This window comes from Dermacentor silvarum, chromosome 8, assembly GCF_013339745.2.
Source record: "Dermacentor silvarum isolate Dsil-2018 chromosome 8, BIME_Dsil_1.4, whole genome shotgun sequence".
Lineage (NCBI taxonomy): Eukaryota > Metazoa > Arthropoda > Arachnida > Ixodida > Ixodidae > Dermacentor > Dermacentor silvarum.
In genome coordinates, this window is record NC_051161.1 from 115755024 (window position 1) to 115767160 (window position 12137).

General features: G+C 42.1%; 1 protein-coding gene across 2 annotated transcripts in view; it reads right to left on the reverse strand.

Moving 5' to 3' along the window:
- LOC119461630 (NADPH oxidase 4-like) overlaps window positions 1-12137 on the reverse strand; it is a 182415-nt gene that overhangs the window by 18000 nt on the left and 152278 nt on the right. Inside the window, exons 2-5 of one of the 2 annotated variants that reach the window (XM_037722992.2) lie at window positions 9245-9307; window positions 5771-5831; window positions 2717-2783; window positions 527-646 (exon numbers count right to left, since the gene is read on the reverse strand). In XM_037722992.2, coding sequence (XP_037578920.1) covers window positions 527-646; window positions 2717-2783; window positions 5771-5831; window positions 9245-9307 — 311 coding nt within the window. Of the gene's footprint in view, window positions 1-526; window positions 647-2716; window positions 2784-5770; window positions 5832-9244; window positions 9308-12137 lie in introns of those variants that run through there. The other variant, XM_037722989.2, reaches the window with a different exon arrangement.

Here is a 12137-nt window from a genome sequence, read left to right on the forward strand (position 1 = left end):
ATTAGGCGCTTCGTTCTCTAAACATAGCATTTTGCTATCCTATATTGCAATAGCGTTTATTGCCGGACGGCACATGTTTGAGCACGTTGGTACTTAGTTAAACACTTAAAATAGCTCGGAAAACATAGGACTGAATGAAGAGAACGGTGTCCTTTTGTGTTGCATTCTATATAATTGTTTCAATCTTGTGTGCCTCCCTTTCAAGAAAACAGTCCTTCATGCGGAAATTGCAAATAAAACAAAGCAGTGCTTCGTTCTCGCGACATCCGAGATCTCAGAACATTCGCTCGTCGTTACACACGTGACAATTACATTACTATGCGTTTAGGAAGCCCATAACTGTCAGCCTCCGTTCTGGGCTCTGATGTAAACGTACTTCCCTACTAGCCCAAAAGAGGCAGGGCTCAACAAATTTCCCTGGCCATTGCGTTTCGATTCGAACACCAAACACAGCATTACAACGCAACATATTGTACAAATTCACCAAACAATGCGAGCATTCCACGCACTTCAGCAACGAACTTACATTATGTGATTGAAGAACGAAACAAAGGGAGTAATTCCTATACCACCGGCGATGCAAATAGTGATGGCGCTGCGTCCTATCCGTTCGGACCTGCTACAGAAAGGGCCGTCCACGTACAATCTGCAACGTACAATACACACAACACATGCGAATATTTCTTGACGATGCCTCCTTCAGACTCGGCGACTGAACAAACTCTTCAAAATTTGTATTATAATAACGTCGTTAATAAATCCTGCGGCGATAGTATTTATCCATAGCGTAACTACAGTTATGCAGGAGGACAAATTCACCAATCTTCTCCCCTGGAGAGGGATGAGAGACAAGGCTACATCAAGGCCACCACACATAAACAATATTGAAATAAATTAAATTATACACGCGAGAGAGAACGCTTGAATTTTGCACCGCCCCTGTATTGCTTCTTTTTTCAGCAATGTTGCTAATGTTACTTGAGACAGCCAAAGCGCGCTGAGAAAAGCGGTTGCATCAACTCTGTGCAGAATGAGCGGCCCCGCGCAATGCAAGATAATTGAAAGTCTGATCGAGAAGATGGTATGTACGGATAGGGAGGGTGTCATTTGGGGCACACAGGTGTAATTTTCGAGCTATCACTTATTAGTAAAGTCAAGAAACGTTAGCAAATTCTTCTTTGCTTCATTCTTGTCTTGATCGTTTCTAGTTTTGTTAAAAAATTCTTTGGTTGCATTTTCGTAGTCTTCAAAGCAGATAGCACAGTTATTTTACTATGTTTTTTGGGGAGGGTGGGTGTACTCGCCTAGTGTTCATGAAACTGCCTTGCGCCTTCCACTTTGTACTTTGGCGATGTTAAAAAACAGATACATTTCTTTGGAGGTTACCGTTACGTTTGCGCTACAGTGATGAGTTTCCTATAAATGCTGTGGCTGGCATTTAGAAGAACATATTGTGAAATTTGCGCAACATTGCCATCCTCTATGCTTCTCTGTATTTCTGCGCCTATATTAAAGCAGAACGCTTCGCTAGATGCCAATAAACCAAATGTTGCACTAGAAAATATTACTCCAGAAAGACCTGCATGGCGCTGACAAAGAAGAAAATAATGTCTGCTGCATTGCAACAATTAAAATTTTGTATGAGGAGGAACTGCAGAGAAATTTGATAAGTATTGTGTTTATAGAATAGAAAACAATCATCTTAGAAATCCAGTACATTGAGTGCTTCGGTATTTCAATTGTTAACAAATAGAACACATTCCTGTAGCTATCACGATGGTTCCCTCGTGCCTTTCCACCAACGTATTTATACAAGAGAAACTTGCGGACAACTGTTCACAAGTGCTAGAACCTATATAGAAAGTGTACCAGCTTACGTTAGCCAAGCTGTTCACTGAAAAAAAAACAAAAACACGGTGCACGATACAATCATACGAACCAAGGTGTACAGTCACCAGTGGTCTGCTAACCGAACACGTATGTATTACAATTGTATCTCGCACCATGTTTTAAAAACATTTTTAGGTGAACTGCTTGCTAGCGTTGGCTGGGACACTCGCTATATGAATGCCACATAATGGAATGAATGGGTTGAAAATTTTTTTTCGACTGCAACGTTCTTGGAGACGAATCACTAATAGAATTCTTGGCGCTAGTTTATGTACGAAGAATTAATTTGCATTGTATATCGTGGTGTGGTCGAAAAGACACGAAAACATGCGACAAAACGACCGTACTGGGAACAAATGTGACTCCAAACTACTCTATTTCCAAGAATACCGGTACGGTTTTAAGAAAGGCGCCAGCGTACACAAACGCATTTGGGCGTCTAAAACGGACAATATCGCGATGGACTTTGAATGTCAAAATACATGTTTATTCTAAAAGACACACGAAGACGATGGTAATTGCTGTGCAGGTTGACGCATTTCTCAAGACAGCATGTCTGTCCTTTCTGAATAGAGTTAGCTGGTTGGCAGTGGCGTTTTTCTCTCGTCCGGTCATTTCTATGTATGTTTATCTGTTCCGTTATAAGAAGTGTGAACAGACAAGCCCAACAGTAAGCAGCAGTACAACTTTTCGGGATTCGTCGATCCAATAATTGAGCGGCCCTTGTGAAAGATGCATTATGCAAGAAATAACATTTATGCAGGCCTTTACAAAGCTGAGTTCAGGCCGAAGGTATCTACGACGAAAGTTGAAATGTTATTCTTACTTGGGATAGGCTGGCTTGTCGCTTTTTTTGGAAGCTTTCGGAGCGACGAGCTTTGTTCGCAGCACACCTGAAATGTAAGGCAAGGAAAGAGTGATGCGTACGAATAAAACGTGGAAGCTTTCGAAAGTTTGGCAACAGAACCCAATGCAACTTGGACAGCATGTGTTCCCGGGCTCTGGAACGAATGCTTAGGTATATACAGAATGTCCCAGCTAACATGCACCAACGATTTTAAAGCGATGCCTTCTACAAGTAGGTAATCTTAGTGTATTTGTTAGTGGTACCATAAGGAAGCTTACAATATTTCTTTTTTCTTGAAATACCTATTTTCTGATCCTTTATAAATAGTGCTATAACTTTCTAAGGTTTAAATTTATGGTCCCAAGTATATTAGAAAGTATTAAACAAGCTTGAAAACATCACCACTTTTGAGCGGTGGCTAAATTAACTTAGTGCTTTTATGCCGCTTTCAGACAAAGCCTATAAAATTTCAAAACAATAGCAAGCAAGGACACGCAGCCTACCGCTCGCTTACTAAAGCTGCGCTGTATATTCTAAAACACGCCGCTAAGAAACAAAAGCTTCCCCATTATAGAGAGAGACCTTTAGCTTTGCGTATTACGTGATGCACTGCCGTGCACCATAATTCAGTAGCTTCTCTATGCAGACACAGCTTCGACGCGAAAACCACTGTCGACATGGTGAAAGATAAATTTCGTACCATACAGGCATCGTGTACCATGGTAAATCGTAAAGTCAAATTATTAATGCCATTCGAAAATTATGCTTTTAGCGCGTTCCACATCGCCAACGGTGATGCTGTGACGCCATCTGCTTGGCGGAAATCAAAACACATTCCCGGCTAGGTGGCGTCGCTTTCGTCGCGGGGAGAGGCTACCTCAATCCTTGGCTGTTGCGTGGCGATACAAAGGCACGCACTGCAGCTTTTGCAGTGCCCTTGCCGTAGAGCTCAGGCTTAATTACAACAGTCCAGAGGGCATTTTGAGGACGCCCAGGGAGCTTTCGTTATAAAGGTCTATATGCCTAGCAGCATCAAATCAAATTAGCTAAATCAATTATAACAGCAAAACGTATAGCTAATGCTTTGCGTTCAGCGTAGGATGCGATTAAACGATGGCTGATCGTGCCGTTTACTTTTTTGCTGTCACGACGGAGAGCAAGTAGCAAGGACGAAATCTAGGTTTGTTGCAGGCGGTCTGGGATGGTCTTGGAATGCGCAAGTGGGCGTAAAGTGTCACACGAAGTAAATCACTCTATAAGGCGATGATTGCTTCGATTTGATAGAACGCTAAACTTTGCGCGGCCGCAATTTTCCTGAAACGGCAAGCCTTGCATAGCCTGAGAACGAAGATATTCGCCGCGGTGATAACTCGTTTAGGTTGTCAATAACTGCAGCGCAGGATGTCATTTTGCCGCATCTGTTCTCATTATATAGAACTGGTTTATTTCCTTGAAATAAAAAAAAATTCCATATAAACGTCAGCAGCACCAATACAAACTAGAAACCAATACGGGCTTCTCGAAAAACATGCTTGACAGTTGAACATAAATTTGTTCTAGTCCGGGAATCAAAGCCAGGACTGAAGCATATTTATGGCAGCTGATCTGCCATCTCAACAGATGCAGCGAGAAACTGGATTATTCAACAACACTAAGCCCTTGGATACACTAGTATTTCCTGTGTAAATCAGCAATGCAAAGGGAACATTATGAAACAAAAGGAAAATGAAAAATGACATTTGATCCGCGCGAACGCAACGTCATGCTGCAAAAGAAGTTCAGTACGGGTTACGCAAAAACAAAGCGTCGCAGGGCCGAAAAAACAGGTCGTGTTTCAAGCCGAGATAAGGCCAACAAAATAATTTGCTAATTTGAATATTCGAACGTGATCACAAATGCTAAAAAGTTCAAATATTTATTATAAAAAGAAATTAACGAGAATGTTTAAAGCGAAGCCTTCCTTGCCTAACGCCCGGGGAATCGGCGTGGTTGGTGCTACTGTTGTTGAGCCGGCCGTTATCTCGCTGATGATGTTTGTGAATATAGATTTGTGTGGTAATCAACATTATATATGCACCGCATGAAAGCTCGGCAAATGGGATGATATGAGCCATGAATGATGGCTGACGAAGTTGTGCCAATTAGCACACCTCTGTTCTGCGTAATGCAACAAGAAACGACGAGAGAAATCCTGTCTTCTGCTAGATATCTCTAAAGCATATATATATGCATATATATATACAATATATATGTATATATATATACTGAAAGCAGTACAGGCGCACGTAAAAACTGCAAGCCAAAACGTCGAAACTAAATGTTTGTTGCTTTCTTTACGCGCGCCTGCACTTCTGTCAATTTAACAAATACCGGATTCGAAGACCAATTTCCTTCATATATATGCTTATTCCTGGTGAGACATTTAGAATGGGCATGTACCAGTGTGACAAAAGCGGTTATAATTCCTAATGCATTTCGGCATTTCTCTTCTCTGCATACACCTTGCCTCAACTTTTTTTCTTTGACCAACATCAAACATCGCCTTTGTGCTCGTGGTATTGCCGTGTCGAGGTACAACGGTATATGCACACGCGTACATTGTTCACAATTTTGGCACTGTATAGTTCTTCGCTGTCACTACAGCGTGACAGCATGCACTACTGTTTGCATTTCGGCACAGCTTGTGAACGGCATAGTGCATAAACATTTGCACTTCCTGAAATTTAGGTTGTGACGTGTGCGGCATATAAATAGAAACATTGCAAGAGGTTGCAAGATCTGTGGGAAGAAAGTAAACACTACTGTACGCATTGCTGTTAGTTCTGTAGCATTTGTTTAACCACTAAACTTTAGCACCAGTTCCAATATTCGGCCTTGAATCTGCATATATTTGCATCCTTTCAGATAAGTGTCGAAATTGTTGCCGCTTATTATCCTCAAGTGCATGTTCATGAGAAACTGAATATTGAGCGTACATGTTGGAATCACATTGGACGAAGTCAAAAAACGTGAACACTGTGTAACTATACTGACCTGTCCAGTCGCCGTTCGTAGTCAAGTGTAGCGTGAATGTGTTGTCCCCACCTTTAGAACACTGCATCAAAGTAAGAAATCATCCTGGGATCAGTTTAGCGGTAGGTGTTGATATCCCCACAGAAACGTGGTATTTCTCTTTTACGATACAGCCGGTGACTGGCGGCACATTGTGACAGAAGGAGCTTCCTGGGCATTACATGTGTTGTGAAAGGCAAGATACGTAAAGCCAAACGTAACTGTCACCTTTTTTACAGTCAGGTTGTACAAAAATGTGAACCCGTCTGGGTGCCGGTTCGTTCCATTGATGTTACACTTACCTTTAAGGTTGCTGTCACGTTTACTCTTCGGGGCCGACGGTAAAACGACATATGAGGCAGTGTAAGGTGACATGAATTCGACTTCTTTTGAACCCAGGGAGCCGCAGAGTAAAATTGGTTTTGCAGAAAGACCAAGGAATATGGATGAAAAGAAGTGGCTCGCTAAAGTATTCAAATATCTTTACCTCAAAAGTGTAAACGCAGAACAAAGGAAGAGGTCAGGAAAGTTGGCAGACAGGCACAGGGTAAATGGAAGTGTCAATGGACAATCAGCAGTCATAAAAAAGAAAGTAACGGGAACAAAGACGGTAAATAGGTTGCAAAGCATGGAAGCAAGAAGACCGTGGAGGGTTACAAAAACGGCTATAAGGAAATCAGGATGTAAAATCTGTATGATAACGCAAAGGGCAGTGCCTTGCTATTTTAGGCCCGAGCATGGATTCGACTTCTTTTGAACCCAGGGAGGCGCAGAGTAAAATTGGTTTTGCAGAAAGACCAAGGATATGGATGAAAAGAAGTGGCTCGCTAAAGTATTCAAATATCTTTACCTCAAAAGTGTAAACGCAGAACGAAGGAAGAGGTCAGGAAAGTTGGCAGACAGGCACAGGGTAAATGGAAGTGTCAATAGACAATCAGCAGTCATAAAAAAGAAAGTAACGGGAACAAAGACGGTAAACAGGTTGCAAAGCATGGAAGCAAGAAGACCGTGGAGGGTTACAAAAACGGCTATAAGGAAATCAGGATGTAAAATCTGTATGATAACGCAAAGGGCCGTGCCTTGCTATTTTAGGCCCGAGCTGGCTGCCTGAGGACAAAAACGTAACGGAGCAAACATGAATCACAGAATGATGCATGCGATGAACGCAAGATATTCACCCAGCGAGATCCGCAGGAAATGTCCAACTTCGAGGAGCATTGGGATTCAAAGAAGGTGGAAAGATTAACTGGGTTGTTGTCGAAATGCGTAAGAGACGTTTAGAATGTTGGTGGGGAAAAATCAGGGAAAAGATTATTAGAACCGGAGTCATTGCAAGCGCAGGTAAAGGCACAATATATTGATACAGGTTTTAAATTCTAAATTTAAGATCGAGATCAGATAAACAAAGGGCTAGATGGCGACAGAGGTAGGACAACAAGTAGTCCACAGGTGAAACCAGAGGCAGTCCTTTGGTTTTAATTTCTCTGTGATTCGTCTGCCGCCCTTCATATGCCAAATTGACCAACAGAGGTAGTAAAGACTTTGATTAACTCAAGCAACCTAGGTGACTACTTGTCGCCACCCCGTTTCGAAAGGGATGCCACTAAATATGGTCATCATCATAGTAAAACAATGTTTTGCAATACGAAATGACGTGCAAGACGCTTTTGCATTTCACTCCTATCAAAATGAAGCCGCCGCGACCAGGAATTGATCCCGCTACCTCGTGCTTCGCAGTGCAACGATATAGCCGTTAATCCACAGCGGCCGGTCATTCAGTTCGTCTCGCCCCTGCTACTGAAGTGACAATGCGTTCAATCGAGATGCGCGCAAACCTTAATTTGGCATCAGGTATTTGAAAGGAGAAAGCGCGACGGAAGATTCATTTTACGCCACACTTGTACGCCAAATGAGTTTTAGACCGTGAGTCGCACTTCGATGCACCGTGAGCCTAAAGAGGTAACTAAATGATTATTTTGGCGGCAGTTATTTTGATCTGCATGGCCATTATAAAATGTAGAAACGCGAAATTAGGCTCTTGCGGCGATATCATTCAACTTTCAAACATAAACATTGGCCGTATCATATCGCAAGAAACAGCATCGTCCAGCGTATTTCAGTGTGAAAGCAGCCGCTTTTCGACACTGGATCGCACTTGGGACGCTGGCTGGTTTCACTTGTTTCCCTGCTATGACGCTGGGCCGCAGTGGTATGCGCTGTAAACACACTGGATCTTGCTCGAGTTCGCTGGCTTGTGCTGGGAACTGCACTGGGTGCATTTGTGCCGCACTACTTCCAGTATTCAAGGAGTATAGGTACCATTGAATTTTATACACCCCAGTGTAGGGTAGCAAACCGGAAACTGACTTCTGGTTAACCTCCCTGCCTTTCCTCTCCCTCTTGCTCTCTCTCTATATGTATGATACAATTTTATCGGGAGATACTAGTCTCCTGTCCTAAATAACGCTATATTTGGGGCCAGAATGTCAGTTTCTTGCGGCAGCTTGGAATAAAGGTGGGTGAGCTGCTCCGTTTATGCATGCATATGTGACACTGACAATCACTTCTTTTTTTATTTACCTTTTGACTGCGCGGGTAGCTCTATTCTTGAACGAATTCAAGCAAACGCAGATAACACCTCGTGCTTTAGTAGTTTGCATTTATTTATTTGATTGATCTGGCGTCATTGAGGGCTCACTGCTCAACATGCATTTCGTGCACGTTCACAGTACTTCTTGTGTCAGTGTCGGTGATGTGTACATGTAATGGCTTTTTTATTCATTCATGCATTCAGTTTATTGATAAATAACAAGAGATAGGTTACAATGTAATCTGGATCGATAGCCTACATTGGCTAGTGGTCGGTCCAGTGAAGAATACGTCGAACAGGTTAGTAGTGCAAATCTATACAGATATGTATACAAATAATAAAATCTGATAAAAAATATAACGAGGTATGTCCATAATCACATCATAAAAACATATAAAAGGTAATGTAGCTAGAATACGCTGACGATAGCAAGTGAAAAGACTGTTTACAAATCTTTATATTGCAAATAAAACATTTTTGCACTATATTTAAAGTTTCGTGCTACTTTAACTTCCAGGGGTAGTTGATTCTAAACTTTTGTCCCGTGAAAGTCAAGTAATCGTTTTCCATATAAATTACCGCATGTATGCAAATTAACATTTCCGTTTGATGCGTGTCTAGTGTTACCCGATGGTAGGGTGAAAAAAGTGGAGGAGAGGGGAAAGCTGGTGCGCCTATTATTTGGTTCACAAAAAGGGCAACCTTATAATTAAGAAGTGCCGAAGATTTTCTGTTCGGAAGACAGCTTGATTCTACAGAAGTTTTATCTCTAGACTTCCCTTCTTTTATCTATTTACTGTACGTTTATCGTGTTCTGCATATCATACTACAGTACAGAGATACCGAACGTAAAGAAGCTCACTTACCGATGTTACTGTGAATGGATGCCACTCCAACAGCGATATCTTCGGGCAGTTGAGTAGCACATACTGCAAACAAATAAGTTGACGTAAAAAGTTTGTTATGACTTTCGTGAATCGGCAGTATCTCTGTACTACTATATGCATGAGTGTACTGCAATGTTATTGCCTTATACAAAACTTGCGCAGCAAGACATTCTGCACAAACCTTTGTACGGCGTCTTAGAGGGATTTTTCAGCGACATTGGGTGTGGGTCTTATAGAAAAACTGGCCATGTCTTTGTTAGAAAAACGTTTGCCGAAAGTGTCTCAAGAGCAAGCATCGCCAGCCAGAGCAAAAAAACAATACAAAAACTAAAACCGCCAACCATGAATTGGATTCGGAGAAATTCTACAAGGAGAGAGGGCGAAGAGCATCACATGACTGCATTATTGAGATTTAAATTGATTGTATGAGGCAAAGGATTATTTAAATTTCACTAACTGCAAACGGCACTCACCGAGACACTTCAACGTTTGACATACGTGAACTGAACCCTATTATTCATTACAAACATTTACAAGGATGCGGGGAACTTTTCGCGCCATCTAGAAAAGTGTTCCATATGCGTCGGCCAAGCAGGACATACGAGTACATATAAAATGAATAAATTACTCAGTGCCAGCGAGATAAAACGCACAGAAAGGTCGGCATTTCTTTTTCTAAACTCTCCGTATGGCTCATAATTAACAACAGCGCCATAAACAGACAGAGAAAGACGCTAAAACTGGAACAGGTACTTCTTGTATTTTGCGGATGAACATGCTCCGTTCAGTAGCGCTGTCTTTTCGGCCCCTTCGCACTGGAGCTTCTTCGCTTCACGTGCTGCTAGGGGCCGGACGTACTTGCAGTTTTGGGGGTCGCCGAAGGCCAATAATCCTCTCTTACTAACTTACAGGGAAATATTGTGTTTCTTGCGGAGCAGCGCTCATTGCCGTTTGGAGGCTGAGCACTAAGCGGCGCGCTAGATTAGCGAGGCGGCGGCTGACATGGTCCTGCGGCTGGAAGTCCAAACACGCGGTGTTCGGTATAGTCCTGCAAAGATAGTAGACGTCACGACGTGCGAAAACTTCGATGGCCTTTCATGAATGATTTTGCTAGGTTGCAGAAGCCTGCTAACAGCCTTTTTATTAGTACGAGAGACAGAGCCCTCACGTTAAAATTGTGGGCCACGTCCTAGTTCAGTTTAGGGTGCAACAAATGGGACATCCATTACATCACTTATAATCCACTCTTGTCACCTTGAAAGTCGCATAATGAAAGTTTAGGCATTTCATAGCACTGCTCTTCCGATTGCCTTAGAACGCATTATATCACTGCCTCTAGACAGAAAATTCACAAAGAATTCATCTCGTGCTCATTGAACGCGTACTCTTTACAAACAAATCACACCTAAACGATGCACATCGTTGAAAGAAACGAAAGCTTGGGCCGTCAAACTTCGCTTATTTGCAGCCCGAGCAGGAAAGCTGTCCGTGGGCTGCTCAGAGTGTGTTCGCGAGGTTTCAGGCTCATTAAAATGGAAATTGATGAGCTTCGTAGGCGGTTGAATAACATAAGAAAATGATGACAACTGCCTCAATCCAAAACGCAATTAGAAAATGCATTAGAATAGCGCTATCTTGCAGTGAATACTACCATTTGTGGCATACGTGCGAACTAATGTGGTGTATTGGAGCATCGGAAATTAAAAAAAAACAAATCAGGCTACAGGGCAGTGTGTGGCAGAGTACGATGTTCTCAATAACATTGCGAATCTTTTAAGGTGAAATATATAGAAACAGGCTAAAAGTGTTCCATACCTGTGGTGCCCTAGAATAAAAAAACTTCTTAGAACAAAAATTAACGAATCAACCAAAGTAAACTATATCAACCCATCAACTGGCAAGCTCAGATTAAACGTCAAAATGTAGGCGTTCAACTCGGAACATTCGAAATGCATATTAAAATCTGATGTCATGAAACTGATTATTTTCATTGGCGCCATGCAATTGATAGAGTTGGACATAAATAACTGCAATTTCTCTTATAGACCTGAACTAGCAAATCAACAATAACTTTATACTCACGTATTCAAAACTCTCGTGCATGTGACAAAGGGCATGTGTTGCATTGCGATATCAGAGTAATAGCATACACGATCTGCTCGCCTGAAAGGCGTGGGAAAATAAAATAAATACATGACGAAGCTTGCCTAGCATTCTGTGTAGCCGCCAGAAAATCGTGTGCGTCCGTCGTAAATGGGTTGTCTAGAAAAGACTACTACACCTAGCAGCTGATGATAGTCCGCAACAACGGTACAACGGAAAAACGCCGTCAATCGCTGCCTTTCAGACTCTAAGGGAAACGAAGAATCGGAATCGCCAATATTTGTCTTTTAGAAGTATATAAAGCACGTAACTGTCTTAGTATGTATATGTGACATTCTTTATCCAACTTGTATGGACTAGATTACAATATCTGGCTATAGGCCAGGGCCCGTATTCACGAAAAGCTCTTTCGCTAGAATCGTTCGTAAGATAAAGTTGTAGTAGAATGTGATGCTTGACATATTATTGGCGAAGGTCAATAATATGCCAACGGCAAAGAGCACTTGTGAAAGAAGAGCTTAGTGAATTCGGCTTTATAGCTTAACGGGGGCAAAGATCCACATACAAGTGCTGCCCTTTCCAAAGACAGACGCACTTTTTAGACACATGATTACGTCGGCATCGAAATGTGGTGTGCATGTGCATGTGGTGCACTAAGCGTGGCCGGATTTGATGCTTTGTATGTAGCCATCCTTTCTGTGCACGTTCCACTGTGTCGTGGCCGTTAGTTTTCTGCTTAGGCAGCCCGAGCACTGCATTCATAATCATG